General features: G+C 40.3%; 2 protein-coding genes across 12 annotated transcripts in view; one reads left to right on the forward strand and one right to left on the reverse strand.

Moving 5' to 3' along the window:
* The window catches only part of GABRD (gamma-aminobutyric acid type A receptor subunit delta), a 31,396-nt gene extending 14,787 nt beyond the window's left edge, over positions 1-16,609 (reverse strand). For 2 of the 4 annotated variants that reach the window (XM_030017617.1, XM_030017616.1), the window contains exons 1-5: positions 16,503-16,609; positions 4,212-4,324; positions 3,559-3,626; positions 2,428-2,648; positions 1,528-1,610 (exon numbers count right to left, since the gene is read on the reverse strand). In XM_030017617.1, coding sequence (XP_029873477.1) covers positions 1,528-1,610; positions 2,428-2,648; positions 3,559-3,626; positions 4,212-4,324; positions 16,503-16,594 — 577 coding nt within the window. In that variant the 5' untranslated portion in view covers positions 16,595-16,609. Of the gene's footprint in view, positions 1-1,527; positions 1,611-2,427; positions 2,649-3,558; positions 3,627-4,211; positions 4,325-12,981; positions 13,101-15,358; positions 16,011-16,502 lie in introns of those variants that run through there. The other 2 variants (XM_030017620.1, XM_030017618.1) reach the window with 2 other exon arrangements.
* CFAP74 (cilia and flagella associated protein 74) overlaps positions 1-26,476 on the forward strand; it is a 94,205-nt gene that overhangs the window by 19,883 nt on the left and 47,846 nt on the right. For 3 of the 8 annotated variants that reach the window (XM_030017581.2, XM_030017585.2, XM_030017586.2), the window contains exons 1-3: positions 23,337-23,815; positions 24,812-24,962; positions 25,944-26,034. In XM_030017581.2, the coding sequence (XP_029873441.1) occupies positions 24,839-24,962; positions 25,944-26,034 (215 nt within the window). In that variant the 5' untranslated portion in view covers positions 23,337-23,815; positions 24,812-24,838. Of the gene's footprint in view, positions 1-16,643; positions 16,777-23,329; positions 23,816-24,811; positions 26,472-26,476 lie in introns of those variants that run through there. The other 5 variants (XM_030017582.2, XM_030017583.2, XM_030017584.2 and 2 more) reach the window with 5 other exon arrangements.

Here is a 26,476-nt window from a genome sequence, read left to right on the forward strand (position 1 = left end):
GTTTAATAAGAAAACAAAGCCTATGCAAACTGCCTATGCAGTGTTTTTCTGTCAGTTCTCCTCCTAACAGCTTTTGAACTTCCTCAGTATTTTCAAACCAAAATGACAAAAAGGTAAAGGTTTCAAAGATGCAAGATTCTTGAAAGTTTTGTAAGAAGTGGTGTGTAGAGAACAGAAAATCAAATTTGTGCATCCAGTTAGAGAACAGCAGTATAATTGAGACCTATGTGCATTGTGAGATGCACCAGCTAGCTTGACAATCACCACGTGTAACAGCCTATTAGTGACTGCAGTTTGGCATGGGCGGCAGCTGGAAGATAACTGCTAGGGAGAGGTGCAAGGCACCAGGGACATGAGAGAAGGCGGGGGATATGTATGAGGGGATTTATTTAATATGCAGATCCATAGGAAATTGATCTTTGCTAGTTTTGCTGTTAATGGACAACTTGCTACTAAACCATTTGTTTAAAGAGGCTTTATTTCTACAGGTTTGTTTCACTGAAATCAAAACCCTCAAATTCAATTAAAAAATTCAACCACCACCAAAACTCCCTGCAGAACTTGCTGGGAGAGAGAACTGATTGCTGGTTCACTGTCTGCTGCCTCTGCATTTGGTGATTACATAAGTAAAACTGTAGATTGCTATTTTTGACAGGATAAAATGGTATTGTGGTTAATTGCCTAGAAAACAAAGTCAGTGCTATAAAAGAAAAAGAGAAACTTGCATCAATAGGCCAGTGGATCTGCTCAGAAATTGCTATTCACAAATCTCTGGAACCCTCAGGACCTGTAGACTCCTTGATATAAAAACCACAAAAGGCCAGATTCATTAACATTGATTGGGTGGCCCCTGCTTGTGTCAGTGGTGAATTTCATTCAAAAGTATTAATGCTCATGGGAATTACATGCTGATCATAGATAAAATACAGGTTGGACAAAATATAAATTCATTCTTCACTCTCCTTTGTGAGTACAAATGAATTTAAGCCAATCCATCCGTTATTCTGACGGATTTCTGTGTAACATATACAGGAATGCCTAGGCAAGATAAACAGCTACGTAAGGGTTAGTCACAATGCCACTCATTAAAAGCAGGGAATTCTTTCTTTTTCCTGTTTTCTCATAAAGAAAAAATAGCACATCAAATTTTGCCTGTGGGCTTCTCTACTTATTCTCACTGGATTTGATGCAAACCTCAGTAATGCTAGTGACTGTCACAATTCCACTAGGTTTTACATCAAGCACAAAGTTCCAGACATTTGTCAGCAGGACTGTAGGTTGTTCATCTTCACTGAATTAAATCCTATAGTTTTGAATTGGATCAGAGCTGAACTGGTATTGAAAAGTCCATAGTTTAATGCCCAACACAGAGAATGAACAGATTCAGGTTTGTGCCTTTAATTTCTAAATCCTTATATTTCATTGACTAAAGCAGAATCATTTCAGCAAACTCCAGCAAGTTAAGTACCACATATGCAGACTTTAAACAAAATACAGATTACATGAAATGCTGTACTCAGCCCTTACAGCTCTCCAAATCCAACATGCATTCTTGCTCATCCATTGGATACTTGGAAAGGTCCATGTCACAGGCCACTGTTGAGGTAATCCTGTTCCAAGCAATGTGAACACCGGTTAGTTGCATTCAGATAGAGCCTTTTCCTCAGAACTCGAAAGACTAAATGGAAAACTTTGAAACCTTAATACTAATACAGGAAACTATTTTCAAAATCCTTATGGCTATTGCCTTAGTACTAAGTCTGTGGTAAATCCAAAGGTGGGGGAAATTGAAAGGTCAAATGACTTGTCTAATGTCAGAAGACACTTTAGCTACTTCTGATGATAAAAAGGACTTTTCTGAGTCAAATCTACTCCCTTCCGCTGTCCCCAAGATCACTACTAATACCTTAAGTGTGACTGGACTTACAGTTTCAAAGGTGCACGCTCATTTTTTAGAACATTACACAATTAACTTTAAATATAGTTAGTGAGTTCTAGCAAGAACACTCTTCCAAAGTGAGGAAATACTACTTTCTCTGTTTGAAAGATGGGGAAGCTGAGCCTAAATCAGGCTCATAGTTCCCTTGGAAAATAGTGAGAGAGTGGAGAATGGAATCTTTGCTCTGTATTCAGCATCTCCTTGCCTGGTGACCAAATAGTTATGAGGTGCTTATCTCCCATTAAGGACATTCTGAAAGCAATCAGTGATTATGCAGTGGAAAATGTGTTAGTGTTGCCAAAGATACCTTCCTGGCAGTGTAATTGTTGTAAAGCAAAGGAATCTCTGATAGGAGTCACCAGTGCTTTCTTCCGTTTTAAATTAATAATTATTTTAGGAAATCACCCTAGGAAAACTGAGTGATTAGTTTATAGTCTGTTCAAAAAGTTAATACATGATGGAGTACACTTGCACTCTTTCTCACTCACCTGATGCTGTATAAAATGACTCCATCTGGCTGGAGCCTGATAAGTTTGTTTTCCACAGTCACATCATGGAACCAGGCAGACTTGGCATTTACTATGAAAGTATCTGGCAACCAGAGCTTGTCCACAAACCGGCTGTCTAAGCCCAAAGTTTCATTGGTGTGGTTGTAAGACAGACGGTCATCTCGCCAGCTCTGGTGCAAAAATACCGTCATGGTATATTCCTATGACAAGAGAAATCCCAATTAAAAAGTGATGCTAAACAAACACAATGATAACGTCTTGGGAGTTGGTCAAAAATCATTGTATTAGCCTAGAAATGTATTAACTGCTTCCAGTGCAAATAATATTTTTATACTCAGTGAACCAAAGAGCTGCCCAAGGTTTTTAATTTCTGTCATATGCTCCTACCATGGATAAACCCAAGATATCAAAAAGTGATCAATGTCAGTGTTATATATAACATGTTGCAAGATTTGCATGTCTTAATGAAGAAATCAGTTTATGTATCTCTAAAAGTACAACTTTTGGTTTTGAAGGTTTTTTAAAGCAAAACTAAAAAAATCAGGTAAAGTTATGCATCTGTAATGAAGGGAAAGGATGGAGGGAAAGTCAAACTTTTGGTTTTAAATTTAAATCTATTGTGTTCAGAAATGCAGTTAATCCATGCCTATGCTTGTTTATGTGACTTGTAAGTTGTTATACTCCACTGCTTTATTAGAAGGTCTTTACACAAAAAAGAGGAGCATCTCACAACCAATCATTCCCTTAGCTTCTTTTTAGAAGTATCTGTGGTGAAAAGGAATTTGAGCAGAAGTTGGTGTTAATACTTAAAATTAGGCTTTCTGTTAGTGAGTGCTGCACAAGTAGTGAGTCTTGCTACAACCTTGCTAACTCTAGTAAGAAATCTCAGTGACTTATACATGGCTAGATTCTTGTAATTGCCAATGTCTGCCGAAAGAGACTCTGCCTGTGTCTTAAAATACAATGTTTGTTCTTTGCAATATCTTCTTGTGGTAATTTCTCCACTCCAAACATGTTGGGGATCAACTGTCTCTCTATTTAGTTAGTTTTCTACACTTCCTGTCCTTGCAACATACATTCACAACTTGGTAGGTTTAACTGATAACGTACCATGTTCACTTCTGAGATGTGGTCAATGCTGGCTACTTCAATTGCAAGAGCAACATTAACGGGAGGACCTGAGAAAAAATGTTTGAATGGGGTGATTTACATCATCATAGTACCTATAAAAATATCGATGACCCAAGACTGTTAATTCTTTCATACAGAGTGAATTCATAAAAGTGTTTTTCCATGATAAAGTACACTTTCCAAGTAAAATCTACCGTAAAGCAAGAGGTTTAAATCTTTTACAGATTGCATCCTCAATTTCCAACAGAACACCTTGCTTCAGTGATAAAAGATATGAGATATAATCACAACTACTGAAAATTATGGAATCCTTTCTGGAAACCACATTATCAGGTTTAAGACAGCATGACTTGAAGCAAATGCAGAAATTATTGCCATTTAATGTAATGCAAAATTCCTTCTACTTGGGTATCAGTGGCATAAGAACTGTATCAGCAAGAAGACTGCATTGCTAATTCGGTTGTACAGTCTGTCTTTTGCCAAAATCAAGCAATTGTTGATTGTTATTATTTCCAGTATACAACTAACAGATAATCACAACCTTTTAATCATGTAGAGAATGAAGTTTACATAAACATCAGAGGGTAGAAGGATTGTAAGACACAAAAGAGACATTATTCTCAAAGTCTCACCTCCAATCCCAGGCCTGAAATTACGTGCATACCCTTTCATTAAATCATCCAGGTTGGGTAACCAGGATATTTCGATGTTGGAACCTATGTAATCTCCGATGTCATTCATAGCTCTGGGTAAAGAGAATAAGTATCTTTTAAAACTTGGCCATGTATACAAACAGAAAAATAACAGAAAATGGAAGACATTGACTTTTTTTACACCAGAGACCACCTACAGTATAATCAGCTATATTGGTAATTTAGTGCAAAAATACTGTATATAGATAGGAAAACCATTTCAGATATTTCGGTTTCAATTACAACATATTTCAGGGAAGACTATGGCCTCTTTCTGAAATACAAGCACATAACCTTTTAAAGTTTTTTCTTTAAAAAAAAAAAAAAGTAGGGAAAAAACAATTTAGAAATGTAAAGAAGGCACCAGGGAAAACAAGATACTTTGTATACTGCATAAAATGCATCTGTGGATGCTGAAATGCAGCTATCTGGGTAGTAGGGCACAGCAGCTGTGACAGCTCCTAGTACCACAATGGAACAGCTGAGATCAAGAAGGCTGCTATGTTGTCAAATGTGACGGGAAAACAGTAAAAATTACACAGCTGGAATTTGGATTTAACATCTTCGATACTGTGAAAAGTACCCTTGAGCCTCAGAAATATGAAAAGCAATGCTAATACAAGGTGTACAAACACCTAAAAACTGCAAAGATATGGTCAAAAAGGAGATCTCGCTTTAAAAGTGAACAGCTGAAAGCACAGAAGCACTAAAGGGGGCATCCCCACGGCCCCCGCCTGGCACAGAACTCCCCGTGGGCCGCACCCGAACCTTGGCGGGAGCGGGCTGTGGTGCTGGAACTCAGGAGGGGCTGTCTGTGGTGCCCCGGTGGTTCTCCCTCATTCTGAGCCAAAGAGGTGGTTGCCTACAGTCCAGGCATCTCAGGGGCCTCCAGAAACCTCAGGAGGGGCCGATGGTTCTGCAGTGTGAGATGCTGCCCATAGTGGTGAGCCTGAAGGATTTGGCCATTGTCCTGGAACCTGTGGTGTGGTCCACAATCCTGGAAATGTAGGGGCAAGAGTTCTGACTATGGTCCTGCATTTGGGGCCATTCTTGTCCATGGTCTTGAGCGGTAAGTGAGGTAGGTGTAATTGCTGGAGGTGACTTATTGATATGTCCACCTCTTAAGGGAAGGTAAATCTCCAGGGTGGAATGCAGTGGATATGCAAGGAATCTGTTCCATAATAATTCCCTAAGCAACATAACCTGCAACGTTAGATGTTAGCAACACCAGGGGAGCTTGGTATGCTAACTCTACGAGGAACAACACGGAGGGTGGAGCGGAGTGGAGACACCGCGGCCAGGCTCTGTGATACCACCATAGGGATGGGAACTGGGTGATACTATGGAACTGATAAACCGCATAATTGTTAGCCTGAGCCAGACCTGAAACAGCAGTTATTCATTTTCTGTCAAAATCATGTCTTCTGGGTGAACTTTGCTCATTATAATATCATTATAATACCAAAACACACCTCCATCCCAAAGGCTACCCTCCTTCAAGGTACGACCACCCCTCACTGAGCATGCGCTCTGAATTTCTCTAGCTTATACCTTTAAAAGTAAAGCGAGGAGATTTTATACCAATCATAATAAAGGTATGTATGACTAGAGTCACTCAAGCTCCCCCTAAAAATAAGAAAATAGTATAAAATAGCTTAAGAGAGGAGGAATGCTAGGGAAGATACCATCGCAGACAAGTCAGGAGGACATCGCTGACTCCTGGGATCAGTCGACAGGCTGATGCCTATTGGGTGAGATTCGAGCCCTCGGTTACACCGAGTGCTTCCCCGGGAAACTTAGAAATCTTTATAGAGTTATTCCATAATTTAACGCGTTTGTAGTTGGCTGTATTATTCATATTCTTGGTACTTGCACGTGCTTTGCAGACATTGTATTTATCACCAGCAATCCAAAAGAATCAGCACTTCTGTTGCTTTAATAAACTGTACTATTTATTAATCTAGCCGTGAGAGTTCTCACTGAACGCGACCAAACTTCTTAGGCCTCGGCAGTGTCAGGCTATGCATTTGTGTGGTTTTAGGAGCCTGTTTAGCAAGGTTTCCTGTCAGCAAGAAGCTAAGGAAGTCCTTGCTCCCAAATAAATTTCTGATGTAGAATATGCAGCTTTGAATTTGGAAAATGAGGTGTTGAATTCATCATTGGCCTTTGAGAGGAAGACAGGAGAAAAACTAGGAATCTGAGTTTATAAACTTGTGAGTGAGAATAATCATCTTAAACAACTATTGGAAAGGGTGAATCAGCTCTTAGATAAAACCTGATTACAAATATTGCTTTTCAAAATCTATACTTAAATTACTGTTGTGAACTTTATTCAACTGTGAATGAATCTCAGGCTGCTATTATAATCTCTTTAGATATAAACCGTTGACCAAGTCTGAGACTAGGAGTTGATTCAGCAGCACCTAGACTCCGACAGGAATTTAGAAAGCAAGGGGGTCTCCTCTGAACCTCGTGACTCAATGGGGGGGTCTCCTCTGAACCTCGTGACTCAATGGGAGGGTCTCCCCTACCTTTCTACATTCTTTCTACACCTTGCCATCGAATTCTATGAAGTCGCACTTTTATAAATTCCTATTGGATCAGTTTTGCTAATACCCTTGAAGGTGATTCTTTAGCAGTCCAAACCACTCCTTTTTGTGACAGGTAGGTATCCATAGCACTGAAATGTCTCTGTCACACTCCACCTTCCCACAGGTTCCCCAGAGTTTTGGGCATATAGGGATGGTTCCATCATGCTGGGAGGGCCCCAGCTCACCTGTTTGTGCTGTTTTGCACTTGCCAGCATCAGGCAGTGTGGGTGTTTGGCCACCTGTCCTCAGGACACTGTCAGGAGTGTGGGATGCCATAATGCAGGCATCCTTTTGTAGTCACTCTTGGGACCTGAGCGAGCCACCAAACAGGCAGTAGGTTTTGTTTGGGAGGTAATGTGTTGCTGTCAGATTTGTGCAGCATGCCACAGTCCCCCTCCCAGAAATAAAGCTCCATCTCTAAGGTGCTAGGCATATGCTTCTTTCCGATCCAGTGATGCTCCTTGAAGACATTAGCACAGTTTCTTGTTGCCATTTTCCACCACCTGGCAGATGCCAGCCCCTCAACCCTCCTGGTACAAGCAATCATGTGGATATTCCATAATCTCTTATAAACAAAGACAAGATAGTATTGTCTTCATTAACTGTTTAAACTGAGCTGGCAGACTTCATCTGAAGATCTGTGCCTGCTCACATAATTCCTCTTGCCAGCACTATGATTGACATGACAGGAATAGATAAATGAAAGACTGTGACAATGTCTACCACAACTATTTGCAAAGAGAAAAATTGCCAGTGGTTTGACAGGGCCTGTATCTGAATGCAAGTACTATATAAAAACAGTCTGAGCACTGTTTCAGCATCTTCCACTAAGCCCAGCAACAAATACGGCATTTGAGAGATACATATCACTAGGAACGGAAAAGAAACTCATTAAACAGTGATGAAAGGCTGCAAAATAATATACCATGAACGTATTCTACCTTGGTACTTACATAACTTTCCTAGAGTGTCCATGAGACATTGACCCACATAAAGCACATTTTTTCTCTCCAAAATATGCCCATCTGGGCATTCAGCTCAGCACATCCAGTTACTGCTAACACAGTAGCAGAGTATCCTACAATAACCAACTCTTCTTCTCACAGGGGACTGAAAGAAAAATCTTTGATTGCCCTGATCATAAAATTCTTGCCCCACATGTGTGGAGTCAATTATATAAGGAAGGAGTTGTGGGATTACAATGTATAAATGTAAGTTCTGAGCAGCAAAGACACTGAAAACTTGCATTGACAGAGCTGCCAAAGCTCATGTGACCTTAAAGCATAAGTACGCTGCTCCAAATTGAAACTGCATTAGTTCATGGCAAAATCTTAAAATTGGGTATATATATTAAATTGCATTTATAATGTTTCCTTGCCATGAACACACTGCTGTACGTTAGTCTCAAATGACTATCTCAGGTATTTCTCAGGTTCCTGTATCTCTTCTGAGTAAGGATCTTAACATAATTGATTTAGACAAGGGCTTTGAAGATTTATAACAGATGTTGACAGAGTTTTTTCCTTCTTTATTGGGTCTCATCAACTATATAAACACTTCTTTCTATCAGACTGCTGTTTCCTATGTGCTGCTCTTTCAGTCATCTAACTGTCGGTATTTACTTCAATGAAATTACAGTTTCATAATACTTGGCAAGATCCAGATGCTAAGGTCAGGCTTTTTTCTGCAATACCATCAAACAGTGAAGTTCAGAAATTCTTTCATCTATTTTCTTTTACATTCACTACCCTATTTCTGGAGATGCTAAGGCTACCAGTTAATACAGAAAACAAATAATTTTTTAAGTTCAGGCCTTGGCAGATTAGAGAATGTGAGACTGTGTTGAAATGTTTAAATGTGAGACTATGTTTAAAAATGTACTTATTTGTAACTTCTACGGCTCAGCCATAGATAAGTAATGGTATTCCTAATCAGTAAAATATCTGAGCTCCTTTTATAGGTAAAGAATCGTACTTTAAGACTTTACGTAATTAGAGTAAATAACTAGAATACACATGAATTAATATATGTGCCTAAAATCTCTTTGCCTTTTCAATAGAAGGTAGTGCTTTTCCACTCCTGTTGCTAAAACCGCAGCCAAGTTCTGTAAAGTGTTTTGAAAACAATACTCAAGTCAAAAGGTGACTACACAGTAGTGACCTATCTTGTGTGCCTGATCTGTGAGGATGGGAGAATCTAGCTTATGCTTCCTACATATACAATAGTATGAAAGTGCTAAGTACAAGTCGTTGTAAAATTAGAATACCACGTATATTTATGAGTACTCAACCTGAGAAAAATAATAAAACTGAATTCTGCTGCTCCCCTTTCACAATAGGTGTTGCTACTTGCGTGCATCAAGAACTCATCCCCAGAAAACTAACATAATCAGTCACTTGCTATAAAAGAAGTAATGTCACTATAAGAACTGCCAGGAGCCTCATCTTTTTTGAAAAAGCATTTACAGTATGCAGCAGTTATCCTGTGTCAATATTCTATTTTAATGGAATTAAGGAGAGCCATAGAGCTAAAAGGAAGTTAAAATGACGCAAGTTGGGTTAAAAACTGTGGGCTGTAGCTTGCCATGTGTTTTAAGCAGATTACAATCTAGAGGGAGTTTTACTTAAATATCCATGACACAATTAAAAAGAATCTTGTTTCTATTATTAATAAAGCCTTAGGGTCAGATCATCAGTGTAACAAATGTGTTGAAGTTAGTGGAGCTATATGCACTTAATACCACTGGGGGTTATTAAAATATTACTGCTGAAATAATTTTATGGCTAGATTTACTTTGTTGATGTTTATACTACTAGTTCATTTTTAAATTTCTTTGAAATAGGCAACAAAATTACTCTTACTCAGTTACTGCCATTCTCACACACTAGCCTGCTGCTCACAGAACGGCTCCTAGATACTCAGAGAGAATATGTGAATCAGAATAACCTACAGTTTCATTTACAAACAGTTATCACTGAGTTACCAAAAGCTTTTGCTAATATTAGGCTGTTTTCATGCTGATGATTAAGGGACTAGAGCATCTCTCATATGAGGAAAAGCTGAGAGAGCTGGGACTGTTTAGCCTGGAGAAGAGAAGGCTCAGGGAGGATCTTATCAATGTATATCAATACAGGAAGGGAGGGTGTAAAGAAGGGAGAGCCAGGCTCTTTGCAGTGGTGCCCAACGACAGGACCAGAGGCAACGGGCACAAACTGAAACACAGGAGGTTCTGCCTGAACATCAGCAAACACTTGTTTACTGGAGGGTGACCGAGCTCCGGGACAGATTGCTGAGAGAGGTTGTGGTCTCCCTCCTTGGTGATATTTAAATGCCGTCTGAACATGGTCTTGGGCAACTGGCTCTGGGTGGCCCTGCTTGAGCAGGGGGTTGGACCAGATGACCTCCAGAGGTCCTTTCCAACCTCAGCCATTCTGTGAACCTATACCTTTAAACTACCCACTGATAACTTTAAACAGCCGTGTTCTTCAAATTACATTTTGTTAGACTGACATGGAGGCTGATGGAGCAAGGGAAATAATGCAGACATAAGAACTAATGTAGCAGGGGCCGTACGCTTGGGTGTATGATTCAGCACGGTGTAAACGAGTCCAAGCTCTGCTTGTGTCAGTCTGATCTGTGCTCTTTAGGTCTAAAGTCATCCAGGTACTCCAGCATAGTAGAAATCTCCTGTTCCACTCTTTTTTTATCCCTCAAGAATATTAAGGGAGAGGTGAAACAACAAACTCAAGAACAGTATTCTACCTGTAATACTTTCATTTCTTTTTTATCTGATGAAGACAAAAGTGTGAATATTAACAGATAGTATAGCAGTCCTCAGTCAAAAATGATGACTTTGGAAAGCAGACCTTTATTTTCATGGAAATTTACAGGCCAGTTTGTGATAACTCCTTTGAGCCATTCCTCTAGACTTCTGCACACGAGATCCAGTGCTTAAGTTAACATGAAGGACAGTTGGAGAATCTCATTCATCCTTGATAAGTAGTTGGGATTATATATGGCCTAAAATATTATTCATTTATTGTACCTGAAAAAGGAAGACCAGCATAGAAAAGACACATTGGAAAGGATTAACTTTTCATAGTGTAAGCAGTAAAGATGAAAAGAAAGGAAACTACTATTAGTTGATTCAGCAAGTTCACTTCTTGACGTAAGCTGCTGTAAAGCTTGTTTTAGTAAGAAAAGGACTTCGCAAAATTAAGCTATTGATTTGTAAAATACACAGGGCATAACAGCTCATCAAAAAGCTTATCTTTACTTTGCACCAGGCCAGAGTGGGGTGCCTAGCTGACTGAACAGCAACATAGTCATGTGTGCTAATATCACTCTGGAAGTCGTTCCCAAATCTAAAGCTGAAGAAGATAGTTTTCCATCCACACTCTGACTCTGTACACATCTCATTTCAAGCAGATATTCTGGAGAATATATTTGCATCTGTCCATATCTGGAGTTCAAGCATTGTGAGAACTTCAACAGAACTCATTAGCAGTAGAAAACAAATTGCTGCTGTTTAAAATACGAAAAGAATAGTTAGTTGTCTTGCACACTAGACAAAGGGGAGAGGAAATCACCATTGATAAACCTGGCAAAACTATGAAGTTCTTCTTTGCCTAACAAAACTGTCCCTGACACAGGTTAGGGAAAGCAACTACAAGCAATTAATCTCAAATGACAAAGAAATACATCTCTTTCAGAGCTAGGTACTATCAGTTCTAGAATAAAAAGTACATATATCCCCAAATCCTTTCTATCCAAGCTGACATCTTTCTCTGAGCTGCTGCAGGACCATTGCATTCTGCTAATGTGGAGTGATCTTGAGGAGAAGCATCAATCAACTTGTATGGCGCGTCTTGTCAGGCAAGTGAGGTATTAGCCTGTCTTCACTCTTCCAGAACACTGCTTGAAAACAGTTGCTAGAAATTTATCACTATTACTAGAAAAAATCTGGCAAGTATTTAAATTACACCAAGGAAAGAGGCAATCTATATGTTCTGTGTGAATGAGTGCACTACAGCAGCTGAACAAGAGGTAACATTAGCAATACTATTTTGGCGCAGCAGTGCAAAAAGCTCAGCAGCATCTTTAAGTCAGTGGCCAATGAGATACTGATTTTAAATCACACTTGGAGGGAGAGTGCGCTAACCTTTTGACAAACATGTATAGCAGTAACATGTGGAAAATCACTTTTTGCATCTCCTGTTTCTTCTTTAAATCTGCTAACCTGATTCTTTTTAGGACTGTGACATAGTTGTTATATCAATCTTTTAAGATGGTAGATGGAAATACTGGTTTGACTGATACTGAGGACTGGGATGGAGTACATTTCATTTTCTTTGAGATAATCTTTTGGGGGCAAATGTCCCAGATGTCACTGCCACTCAAGAAAACTTTTCCTTTGGAAAAAGACAAGGAATATCCTGCAAGGTCAGTGAACAATCTGGCCTCTGTCAAAGTCCAGGATTATCCAGAGCAGTATGTGTATCCTTCCCATCTGCCATTCCTGACTCTAAGTGAAGCTCACTGTAAATATGTTTCGTATTTTGAAATGTAATTGAAAAAGCATTAGGCTTAATTCATGGCAACCTTTTGAACATAAAAGCCCTTATTTCCTCTCTGTGAGTTTTAAGCTGCAGAAAATGGACCATTCTTTGCTTATATTCACGTGTTAAAGCTGCTCTGTTTCTATGAATAGCAGTAAAAGGCTGGGGGAGACACACAACAGAAGGACAATTCTATGCAAATATATAAAAGTAATTTAACATAGTAGAATCTTAAATATAAAAGATACACCTATTTTTAATTAGAGAATTAAAATCTCTTCCAGTAAAGAATTAGAAGTACGGACATACACCCCAAAACTCCTATCAATATACTCTTTCCCCGCGCAAATGAAGAAATATTTCACTAAGTGTCTTTCAGCAGATGATCTCATTCGCTATGACACATTTATTATTGCAGCATCCACAGCATATCAAACTCATAAAATAATGGAAGCTACAGTCTTTGCCCCAAAGAGCTGTCAATCATATGAATGCCAAATTTCTTGCCACTAATCACTGCCTCAAGCAGACCACAAAATACTACTTTTTAAAAGTGTTTACCTGAAAACAGCACTGGCGTAAGTAGGATGTGCTGACTTAGGTTGAATTTGGCTCATTCACTTCAGTCAAATAGCACACATGACAGAGAAATTGCTTCAAATACAGCCCTCTAAAGCACCCTGAAAGGATATTCAAAAATGCTGTGAGGAAGCAGGCTACATGTATTCCCCACTTCCCTCCTCTGCCAAACCTTAACACTATTTTAATAGGTAGTTTTGCCTTTGGGAAGTCTTATGTCATACCACTGAGTTCAGAACTCGCTGAAATGTTCTTTCTTTTTTGAATATGTTTTTGCTTACACCTGTCAATATACAGTCCATAGAACTCCCAAGCAGAGAACTTAGTGGTGTTGGGTGGCCTCTCTCATCATAACCATGGATCACGTTACATTCAGAAAACAAAATCAGAGCAATAAAATGTAGCTATTGGCAGTTTTGCCCATTGTTATAAAACCACAGTATTAATAAAATAGTGCTCTTCATAAAAGCATCTCTTACCAAAAATAATTATATGTAATATCATATTACAGAACTTCAAGGCAGAAGAATAAGGAAGTTAATGTGCTTCTTGGGCCCTTACAAGGGGAATTATTTCATAGGTCATCTATGTGTGAGTAATTTTACTGATGCAAGGACAAAATTCTGTTTTCGTTCTCTTTAACTCATCGAAAGTACACGTGTAAGCAAGGTTACTCACTTTTTATAAGATTAAACCATGTTCTGCCATAGCCATGCTAAATCCTGCATCTTCAGAAAACAGTTGTACTAAACAGAGCAGCTTTCTTTGACCATTGAATGTCTTACACTTTGGCATATTTGGAAAACTACTACAAACTGAACAGTTGGAATTTCACAAGCCAGAATTTGCCTTGCCTAACTCTCTGCCATGCGTATATATATATTTCTAACAAACAGCTCATCACTATTGTGTAACTGGAGGAAGAAAGTCAAGTAACTAGGTAATTAATCCAAATATAAAATAATTTATCCAACAAATTATAGGTTGCACATATCTTGGCAGTTGCTGTGCCTAGAAACAGACCTTGAAGACAGAGGCTGAGAAGGCTGACTCTTCCTTATAATTCTTTTTTTTTTTTCTTTTATACTCAAACACCACTTTTCAACTAAAATGCTTAATGCTAGCCCAAGAGCAGATAGAGAAACAGGATCATTGAAATTATGGGCAAGATCTTGATGCCCTTAGGTCATAAGCAGTATTTTCTCTGCCTTCACTGTAATACTGGATTGCTTCAGAGCATGAGGGTGTCAGGATCTGACCCTGGATAACAGATTCAAGGTCATAAGATAAATCATTATGTCAGTCCTGAATAAGAGCAGTTGACTTGACACTTCCTGTAATGCAAGATCCTTTTCCTTCCCAGTGAAAAAATCAGATTGCACTAATTAATTCCAAAAACTGTAACGGCAATGTTATGTCTTACTACAATTATCACTTTGCTTCTTATACTCCTCTGAAGCTATTAATAATGTCTATAAAGTAGAAGCAGGAAGACCCCTTTAATACCACAGCCATCTCTGCTGTGGATGATGTAGGCATGTTTTTACATGCGGCAAGTTCTTTTTTACTCCCCCTTCTATTTTCATTGCATAATCATGGCAAGCTTTCTCCACATGCAGCCTCCAGATCTGTAGAGAATATATAGAGAACATAGCTGGTTGCCTAGCTAACACCTTCAGAATAAATGTGACTGAGAATTGCAAACATATATCTTTACAATTTCTTATTTTAAGAAATGGTTGGCGTTCTTCAAATGTTTTTTCTAAGATCTCTGCCAGTCTCTTCCTCTTATCTCAAGTTCAGAACACTTAATGAACCCATTAGAAAGGAGTGCCTGTATTTTGGGATTTTTAATTGTACCTATGGAGGCCCTAAGCAAAGATGTTCAGTTAGTACCCCACTGGTTGTGCTGGGTTTTATGGAAGAGTTTCATGTTCAAGCAGGCCCCCTACAGAGCTGTTTAAGGGGATGAGGCTGCGCTGGGATGTGCAGTGCCATTACAGAAAGTGTTTGCCCCCAATTTAGAGTAAGTGCCCTTGGGAAAAGGCTTCCACAGGCATCCTGTTAAAAACACACCCCTTGATTAACCCAAGAAACTGCTGCTCAACTGGCTGAAGTGCATCCTCTGCTAGAAAAAGAAGAAAAAAAAGGATGGGGCACATTGAGGAAACTCTTCAGTCAGGACCCCTTTTTCTACTGAACACTCACTCAAAGCAGTGGTAGCCCGTAAAAGGAGAGCATCCCTGGGCAAAAGTGGGAGTGGGAGCTACAGGCAGACCTGGCATTTTTCACCCCAGCCACACCGAAAGAACGGCTGTCTAAGGCCAGCCTAAGAAAGAACGATAAGGCGTCCTCTTACCTGATACACCTGTGCTGTTGGGTGCACAGTAGAACCAAGGCAGGAAAAACCCAGGTAAGAAATTCCATTTTACTCCCATACATTAGACAGTGGCACACAAAACCCAGGTTCCCTGGCTCTCTTGGCAGCTCCAAAGCTCCAGTAGCGTTGCCATCCTTGCTTGCCGGGCTAAGTTGAGGCTGAGTTTAAAGCAATGTATTGTTGCTCAGCAGCAGCAACAGCCCCCACAATCTCTACAGTGCCCGGGAGCCATGCAGGCAGCCAGAAATACGGAGCAGGTAGCCGGGCAGCTCGCTCTCCTCCTCGGCGGGGTGGCCCCTCGGCTGGGCTCCGCCGGTTCAAGCCCCCCCCCCCCGGCTCCGCTGCCCTGCTTTGGCAAACCTCCTCTGCCGCTTTCAGAAGCGCCCGGCTCTTCCTCCGGCCGGTCCGCCCGGGTGCAAGGCTGGTTGCCGAAAATAACCTCCCATTAAACGATAGCTTAGTCCCACCGAGCGCGGGTGGGAGCAAAGTAGAAGCGCTCCGGAGATACTAGACCCGTCCTGTGCAAATCATCCCAGGGAGGAGGAGGAGGAGGAGGAGGAGGAGGAGGGAGCTGCAGCCCGAGCTAAGGGCAGAGGCGATCCAGCCGTAGAGGAGGTTTGCTCGGCACGGCAAAAGGCATGCGAACGGCAGGAACGGAGTGCCGCTGGGTGCTGGGAACACGCTGCCACCTCCCCCCGCCCCCCCGTTCCGTTCCGTTCCTCCCCGCGCAAATCCCGGCTGCACAAGTCCGGGGCGAGCGCAGCTGCAGCCCGTCTTCGAGCAGCTTTCCAAGGGAAGAGGGAATAGGAATAGGGGGGGGAGTGCCACCTCCTCGCTGTTTAAAAGCTGTCCCAGGCTGGCGGGACGAACCCGAAAGAGGCAGAGCCAAGGTTTTACAAACTTCTGCCTCGTCGCTCTCAGCTTCCTAAGGGGCTTCTCTAAAGTGAAACGCTTCAGGTTACTTCGGCGAGCCCGGAGCTGTGAAACTGCGTTTGCAATCCTCCATCCCAGGGTTGCTCGGGGGCTGACAACGTTAGCGCTCAATAACGCCGTGCACGTTTCCACCTTTTGTGCCTTGCAAACTCTCGGGGACCTCTGCTCGCTCTAAAGGAACGGGACTCACCGCAGGAGGGTCAGTAGGGAACCCGGCCAGAAGGCTTTTCGGGAGTTCGGTTTCATCTTGACTTGCAGGTCAAACTCGATTTTCTCCTCCATATTCGCTCTTTTCTTCTCTCCTCCTCCGCCTCCTCTGCTTTTTGGTGCTGTTCAATCTAGAATGACAATTTTAAAACCAACCCACAAAGGAAACACTGTGAAGGAGACATTTTAAAGAAATTATATCGTAAAGCAAAAATGAATGTGCAGACACCTTAATCAAATGAAAGGATGCACCTGGGGTAAAGTGTTCGATTTATCTTTACGTATGCTTAATTTTGTATTACTATCTAATACCAATATTTCAAATGGCAACTAAGGGGCGGTGGGTGACGGGACTAACAGCCCCGTGGGATCCAGGAGGAGAAGAGATGTACAGATGTACACAATACATACACAAATGTACAGACACACACATATAAGATCATATGTCATAAACGTGTAAGGATGATGGGGGGGGTACTTTCTTTCTGATCTTTTCCTTCCTCTGCACATTGCAATGGTCATGCCTGCAGCTAATGCACACTAAGGAGGAAAAGACCTACATTTAAGCTCAAGTAGTTGGATTGTTGCATGAAAAGTGGTTTTTTGGAGGAGGGAAACCAGAAGATTTTTAATGGAATTTACAGGATGACACAGAGGACTGAATGATTTTGTCTCTCTGGATAACAGAACAGATTTACACCTCTCAGGATATTTTCAGTTGACATTTTTTTCATATTTTTCCTACTCTTAAGGATGGTGTTCCAACGAGCTATGTACCTACTCTGAGAATTCCTTGGTATTGTTATTCTCTGGCTAGAGAGCTGTCCTCTAATTGACTAGTGAAAAAGAACAGTTTTCTATGTCTTCAGCATACATCTGTAAAAATAGCAAAAATCAGCTGAGGCAATTTGTACATTTAGAATGAGTGTGTGTACATGTGTATTTTATAGACGTATAACACATATGTAAGTGTGCGTGAGCGTGTGTATTTGTGTGTTGGTGTAAGTACATCATGGCAACATATGCTCTAAAGGGATAGACGTTGCTACAAATTTGACCATTAAAACAAGTAAAAATACAATGGCAATCCTCTAAAAGAATCATGACCGAAAGAATTGTATTTCTACAACAACTACACTTTCAGAACTTACTCACTTTGATCCCACGAAAAAGTTCTTTGCTGTCAGTGGTTCTAATACTGCAAAAAAGAAAAAGAGGAAGAGTATCACCTACATATTTTCTCTAAATTCATTAAGCTAGTTCTCTTTCTTACTTCTCTATGCTCCTTTTTCAGCAGCTAAAAACAGTAAGGTGACTGCCCACAAAATCTTCAATGCAATTGTGATGGGAATATGTTTAGCTTCAGGTTTTTAATAATTTTTCTGAAAAAAACTGGTAATCAAGGTATATTATCAGGGTTCTGATTATCCCTGGAAAAAATTAGCTGTCCCATTCCTTTCACTGGGCATTGCATAGGCATATTTATCCAACTGCTGAAATCATCTTGAATGATCAAGGTTTTATACTGTAGATTTGGATTAATAATGGCATAATGGATGAAGGAAATATATATAGGGAGTTTTCCATCACGACCCTAATAGTGCCTGGGTTTAACAAAATCTCATGTTATTTTCACAGGACTGATTTAGCTACCACTTTGTGTCTGTACTTCAGAAAAAAGAGATGTTCTAAGATCCATTCCCACAAAATCCTAAAATAAATGTGTAACTTCTCTCAGATAAATAAATTACATTTGATGTATATGGGCCTTAATTATATCCTCTATATTATATAGAAGAAGGACAAATGCTAGGTCATTCAGCCTTGGCTTTAGTGGTTTCTGCATATAAATACATATTTAAGCAAAACAGGCTCTTACATATATATACACATATATATATATGTACACACACACCCCTCAAAATTCATAATTCCTATTAGCCAAAGGGAATAGAGGGGATAAAATAATAATGATCAACAATATATTTAATTTCCTACAATTCTAGCAGAATATCCCAAACTCTTTACAGTCAATAACAGATTAAAATTGCTCAAGAGGTAGATTAAAAAACAATTGAAATTGCTATTAAAACATCAAAACAAAACAAAATAAATAAGCTGCCCAAATCTTTCTCATCTAATCCTCTTGAAAAGAATTAAAGCTTTCCTTTAGCTACTGGCTTGGAACTGTCAAGTATTCTTAAAAAGATGGCCCATGATACTAAATGTTTCTTAAGCCTTTTTGTCACTCTACTAAATTACTACCTCTCCTCAATCCGTATGGCTGCAGGCACTAGCTTTTATGAAAATACCCATCCTATGATCTGACCTTGCATATGGAGCTCAGATCGATCGTCAGAGACTGCATGGGATCAAACCATGTTCCAACATGACCAGGTTGTCAGGCCAGAGTTACACAGTTTGGAACAAACTTTCATCTTTGCTGTTGTACACATAAAGCTAGAGTAGATCTGGCAAAGCAATGTAACAGTGACCGACATGATACCTAGGTCAGTATTCCCGTATTATCTGACCGTGTCAGTCTGTCAAAAGTTGATGGGCTCTGCCCATATCTGGACAATATTATTAGTTATTATATTAACAATTACTAATTTTTGAAGTATTTACCCTTTCTCAAGTAGGAAGCAAAGGTCACAACTTTGAAGTAATATTTTACTATAACTAAAACCAGAAACCCCCATTTCGAAATCTGTCAAGTACTTTTCTTCTGGAACATGTAACAGGTGTGACTTTTTCCTGATCATAGTCATCCATACTTTTGTAACTGCTACTGTAAAATAATTTATTGGAGGGCATAATTTGATGGGATTGAGGAGAAACATGCTCAGTGATTTGGGCCAAATAACAAGTTTTCATAGTCCTTTATTACCTCAGGATTTTGAGAGCATATCAAAAGGACAATATTTAAACTTATTTTACAGTTGCACTGCATTACCTGATATTCTTAACAGAGCATTTTCTAAATAGGACAGGTGGTTTTACTGCCAGCAAAGTAAAGATGTCATATTGTCACATTTAATTTTTAGAGGCAAAAAATATACCACACGGATAATTGGTTTCACTCTCCCACGATTCCACACAAACAGCTCGTGAAAGACTGTTGTGGCAATGTCACCAAATGTCTCTAGATACGTAAATTACAAACATATACCTATTTTTATAAATGAGATTTGGGAATATCATACTGGCACTGTATGAATGTCCCGTGGCCCCAACACAAATGTGTCTGTATTGAATAAATATCAGTATAACCACAACATTAATTTTCCTTTCACCTTTCACAAAGCACTGGCTGAGAAATCTAGTTTTATCTGTTTCCAAATGTTCTGTAGAACATCCAGTTCCTCCCTCAGTCTGCATAGATTTTTTTGATATTCAGAAAGCGCAGTGCGGCCAGACACTTTGCCCTCTTTTTCTTTTCTCTGTGCAACAGATTTGGGATGAAACTCACCATTTTGCCCCTGAGGCAGGGCTAGTTCCAGGACTGGAGATGATTATTTTACTCCAGATGTGTTGCTCTCAGTGGTGCCCTCCCAGCTGATCTCATCCCTGGTCCTTGCTCTGTGGAGTGCTCTGATAGCGAATGCCCCTCTCATTCTTTCTTACTACATCTGTAAGGATGACTCATTGGTAATGATGCTTATCAATGTTTTGCCATTGTTTACAGTCCAACGTTGATCCATATCATAGAATAGGGGCAGCGAAGTTGTTTTATGTAATCTGATATGAACTGCACCGCAAAAATCAAGATTCCGTTATTGGCATGTCTTCCTGCCTAAAAGCTAGAAAGCTCCATATATGAGCTACTGTCACCTTGGAAACGTTCAGAAAAGAAATACCAACTGCCTGTAGAAGCACAGTATGTAGCCATATAGCAAACTGAACTGTCCAGTTCCACTAAGTTTCAAACCGTCATGAAGTGGAACTAAAGTAACTTCACTGAAATGCCGCTAAATTTAACTTCACAGTAAGAAAACAGCAGGGTTTTAATTTATACATGCTTGCTCCATTACCAGTTTCTCAGAGATGTATCACTGGTGGTCAGTACCTACAAAATTTAGAAGAGTAGCATCAACCAATGCCTTTTTGTACATCTCCTGGAGCTTAAAGCTGGAATAGATTCACTGACTTTAAGTTGATAGATGTAAGTTGTGGACTGGGAGATAAGAACTTGTCTGGGGAGCCATAATTTACCATCCTCAGAGGAACTGCGGGTTCTTCTCTCTTCTCGCATCTATATGGGAGATAAAAATTCAGATTGCCTTTCCCTAGTGACAAATTATTCACCTGACACAAAGTCATGACCAGTGGCCAGGAAATCATGCAGTTAGATGTAACTGGTAGTGTCCACTCTGAAATGACTGGTGCTGATTGGAAGGGGGCTGCTGTAAAACTTTAATAACAAAACACCTGGTATTTCTGTATTAAATTGGATTAGCAATTTGAACTTTTTTCCAGTTCAGAGTGAATACTACGTCAACATTTCCTACGGAACAACGGTTCAGTTTCTAATCATCTCCGAATGCTATGTCTCTGGCTGCAACAGTGGTTGTAATCCATTATGGTTTACACCAAAGTTACAAATCAGCTATTCTTTTTTGACTCAAGTGCTGGTTAGGTTTTTAGGAAACTTAGAGGTTAAACTCATGTTTATTTATTGCTAAAACTACAGTTATCATTTTGTGTTGATGTTGTTGTGAATGTCACCCAAACAGTTGTAAACTGGGACTGAATAAATACCCCGATAAAAATATCACAGGAAACTGAAAATCAGTGATATTGCCAGGTATTCTTACAAGTGTTTTGTTGAGGGAAAAAAACATGCTTGGATCTTTTACATCCTGACGATAGAAGTGTGAGAACTGGCAGGTTAAGTGTTAACAACAGTTATATCTATTCTAGATCTGCAGAGAGAGCTATACAGTTAATCACTGCATATTTTTAGCCTACATCTTGTAGCTTTAATCCTGCAAATGTCTGTATGTAATTTGTTTTATGTAATATGAATAGATGCCATAAAATCCAGATTGCACCATCTATAGAGCTAAGAATGTCCATATATTTCTAAAGAATGAGGACCTACAGCATAAGTGTAGGACAATGAATTGGTCACTGTGAGTAATATATACGGTATACTGTGGGTGCCAGTGGAAATAAATACTTAGATTAGCAGCATGTGCTTATATGCATGGTATCAAAAAACTAGACCTTACTTCTTATAGCAACTATAAAAAAATTACAGAAATATTGCTTACAATCGAGGAACATTTTCAATTAAATAAATCCGAGAATGCCTTCCGTCTCTATATACAGATCAGTGTGTATTTTGGTATAGAGCTCCGCTTAAAGAATGATGTCCCAGTATTTTAATAACTGAATTGCTTTGAATAGCTGAATTTCTCTAGCATGTCATTTAGGCCTAGTGCCAAGAATAAGGGGACAAGAATCTGCTTTTCTGTGAATCGAACTGCACTGTTCCTTAACTTTGTCAAGGTAATACATGGAAGAGAGTAGAAAGGAAACCTAGTTAATTATCAGTTAAGAGCTAAAACCTGGTAACTGAACGCATGGTAGCAAACACGCAGGTTCAGAAGATTCCTCTGAAGAACAGCATAGTCCAACTGAAACACCTTTCATAAATATTTGGCTTTACTATGTAAATTACTGAAATATCATCTAAATACTTGTTCATTTAGTGATTTTGTGCATACTTGTAATGATTATTGAAGTGTTACAAGGAACCTCAAAACCTGCAGTTGCTGCTGAAGCTAGAGGAAGCATTCAGAGTGTGGCATTATAAATGGGCGGCGTGATCAGTACACATTATTTTTGCTGTAATAACCTTTAATTAGTAACTAATGGTGACATCCTATTGTCAGAATAGTACAGGCTTATTTCTGAGAAGACATTTAAGACAGCTTCATTCTGGATTGAAACTTGGCAATCTTCAGTACTCTAAAATGTGCGTGCTCCAACCTCAAATCCATATGTTTTCTGCATTGCAGAAGGTCACGTGAATTCACCAAAAAGATTTTTTTCAATCATAGTGCCACCAACTTGCTAAAATTTATAAATGTATGTAGAACAAATACTAAGCTGAAAGTTCACTGACAATTTCTCTGATTTCAGTTACCTGCAATCACCCCAACTAGATGGCCAAGATAGGCTAAACAGGGGTCACGAGTACTCCCGCCTCTGCAATTATTCACATTAGTGCGATGGAAGCGTTAATGCCGCCGTATTTTTGAAGAATCAGTCATCCTCTTATATATTAGAGAGCGCGTCAAAAGCTCACAAAAATGTATTAAAAAGCCTTGCCAATCAAAGCCGGAAAAACGTTGTGTTTCATAGTAGTTCATATTTTAACCTACACTACTAAAAATAAAATAATCGTCAAGTGAGGGGGAAAAAAAAAAAACAAAACCCTGATCAACCGCTCAGCTGGTTCAAATCTTTGTAATTCATTGGCTTGAATAAACCCATGAATATCCGCCCTACATCTTGTAATTCTGCGTGCTTACAAGGGTGCAAATTTAGAAGCGAGAATTTAGAACCAGGAATTCGCTCACCCTACATTGATTCGCCATTTCCCAATGTAGGCCACGGCCTGCGGGCGGGCCGCTCCCGCCGACCGCCCCGGCACGCACCACCCCGCCGGGCGGAGGGGGGGGGGGGGGGGAGCACAGGGAACCGCCAAGCACCTCCGCCCTGCTTCAGCGGCTGCGGGGAACCCGGACAGGAGGCGGGCTCTCTCCGGCGCCCCTGCCGCGCCCTTCGCGGTGGTTTGCTCCGTTGCCGTGGCAGCGGATCTAACGGCCGCCGGGTGCAGGCGCGGAGACAGGGAGCGGTGTGGTGGCGGGGTGGGCCGCTGCTTGTGGAGCGTTTTTCCGCGGCCTGTGGAGCGCTTCTTCGCGGCCGGACGGTGGGTGGGGGTCCCGGGAACGGTCCCCCAGCCCTGCCCGGCCCTGTCCTGTCCTGTCCTCCTCCGCGGGAGGGAGGCAGGCGTTGTGGTCCCCGTGATGGCGTCTCGTCTTCTCGGCCCCGCGCGGGGGGCACCGCTGTGGGCCGTCGGGCTGGTCCCGGTCCCGGTCCCGGCTCGCTCGGCGGGCTGACCCGTGAGCGGCTGCTAGCAGAGAGACGTTCCGGTGAGGGAGGTGTTGCCGGCCCCGGGGCGGGCTTCTGGCAGTTTGCAGGGTGGTGTCCCGTAGCGTGGAGTTGAGTGTGGTGTTGGTGGGATGTGGCGGGAATCCGAGGTCGAGATGGTGTTTTGACGAGGCGAGGTTCAGGTGCCATGTGGTGGTCTGGGACGCGGAAGCGATGTGGCTTTCGCTGCCTGGCTTGCGTCTTCCTTAGGGAAGGCCTTTGGGCCTTCTACCGTACTGTAGATTTTGGCCTAATTTAGCAAAGCTCTGTTGCACTGGGAGTTGTACTACCTGACAGTGCAGTGCCTTAGCAAAAAGTATTTGGGTTACTACTGGTGCATTGGCAGCTCATTTATGTTTGTGTTGCTTTTTAGTGCCACTAACTTCCTTAAATCAACCATAGCCCCGTGTAGGAATTCTGTCTTGGTGTGAAGGTGGTTCTTATCATTTAGTTGGTCTGTTCCATATTTCAAATTCCATGGTGTATTTTCTCTGTTCCTTAACTAGAGAAAATAGCTATTCTCTTCTAGTTTATGTTTTAGAGTTATGCGAAAGGATTTACATAAATGAACCCAAAGCCGAGCCACCACATTCATTAAAATTAATCACATGTACAAGTCTCTGAGTCAGATATTGATGAAATGCCCAACCATGTGGTAATAACTCATTCTAGATGACAGATACAATTTACTGTATTCTAATAAATTGTATCAACATTTGAGAACAGTTTACTTAACATTGGAGAACTGCATAACACACAAGAACAAGTAGTGTTTGTTGGAGTTGTTCCCTAATCGTTCCGAGTAAAGTGGTTGCCTAAGTGGATAAAATACATTCAGAAAGTTTGTTTTATTATTGAACTGATTGTTATTAAAAAAAAAAAAAATTAAAAATGGCAGTGTCCTTTCTTTTCTATGAGAGATTTATCGAAGTTGATACTCAAAATGTGTGATTAGTACAAAGGTCTGTGATTGTATCCAATCATTTCACATGCATTGAGTATTTACTGAATGCTATTAATTCATCTCAAGATATAGTCACCATTTGCAAGTTCAACTATTCACAATAGTCAACTATTGCAAGTTGTTGAAGATTATATATGTAAACCATGCGCTCTTCTCTTTCTTAGCCTGGTTGTTTTGAAAGAACTATCGGTATGGAAGATAATGAGATCAGTTATAGTAAGGAAGAAGAGCAAACATCTCTTTTACCGTTTCTGGAAGAGGAAGAAAAAGAAGACAAAGCTGGACAGTGCTCTAATGTGGAGGAACACTGGGAAGGTGAAAATGATGAATTGTTTTGGTAACTCACAAAAAAACTAACATTAAGGTGTCTTCTAACGTCGTAGATGAGAACAGTACAGCTGTAAGGTTGGATGACATTCCACGTAGATGCAATGATTCCAGTAGGTGTTCTGTAACATTACGCTACACAGCTGTAACTAATCCAAATCCAACCCATTGTTTCTGTAGCAGTAAATTCTCTACTTTTTACCTCTGTCAGGCATTTTGATTCAGAGTTATTGATGGTAAAAATCTAATATTTGACTGTATGGAGTTGATTCGGTTGCGCATACTTTGGCATCTAATGCCCCTTGAAGCGCTCTGGACTCTCTCATCTGGCTCCAGAATGGTATAGGTCTTCCACAGATTCAACTCTATGAAGATACTGGATACCCTAAGACATCTAAACTGGCACCAGATACCTCTTAATAGGCAGCCAGTTTCTCTAATTGTGTCCAGAGGTAGATTTCGGTATAGTACGTGAGGCAACGTATCTACTATTTTACAGATTAACATGTATGGTGTAGCGCTGAATACTGATCTTTATGTTAAAAAGAGTTCTTAGGCTATTCTTTCATTGTCATTTTCTTGATACATAAATACTTTAAAAAATTTTGTATCTCAACAGTGCAGTAGGATAAGGTAATGCAAGATAAACGTATTAGACTGTTGGCCAAAACCTGTCAATACATTAGCCTACCCCCTTCCCCATTCTTGTTTGGGTTTTTTTCCACATACATTGGATTGTTGGTGAGGCTTCCATAATGAAGGCAGAGAGCACTCTCCTGGTTTGGTTTGCAGGTGTACGATAGTAGTTCTGTGTGTTTTGCTGTATGAATTTTTTTTATATACGCTGCAGTAATGCTATAAAATGTCATCTCTGATTCTCTATGTTTTGACTTGACAGCAAGTATACTAGGGCTTTGCATTTTAAAGTTCAAAGTCTCTTTCTTAAGTTGCTGTTTTAATATCTATTAGAATACAAGCTTGAAGAAGAGTTGGCTGGTGGTGGCAAGATGGGAAACAAGGACACTTCTGAAGGAGTTGGAGACAAATATGATTCTAGCATGTAAATAACTTATTACCAGTTCTAATAGTAATTTCCTTTGTAGTGTTACCTTACCTTTTCAAGAGAAGGTTTGGTCAATTCAACTATGCACCTTTTTGTCAAATTAGTCGTAGGCAATATAGACCTTTCCACAAAAAATAAATTGGTTACTACTGTTAAAACAATATGCTGAGTAAGATAAAGACAGGCTCTGGGCACTTTTTAATCTGAAGTAATTGTAGGTATGTACATAGAACACAACGATTGCACCACACTGATGTGAGCTAATTGCTCTCCTCAAAGGAGCGTTACACTAACCAATTTACGTTTCTTCTAAAACCCAGCCAGCTCTTCGTGTTAATATGTAGTGTTGTGTTCATATCCCTCTGTACTTGTAGAACTTCAGGAGCTGTTGGAAAAAGATAAGTTTGTCTGCTGAAGAATATCAGTGTTGGATTGTAAG

This window comes from Aquila chrysaetos, chromosome 6 (assembly GCF_900496995.4).
Source record: "Aquila chrysaetos chrysaetos chromosome 6, bAquChr1.4, whole genome shotgun sequence".
Lineage (NCBI taxonomy): Eukaryota > Metazoa > Chordata > Aves > Accipitriformes > Accipitridae > Aquila > Aquila chrysaetos.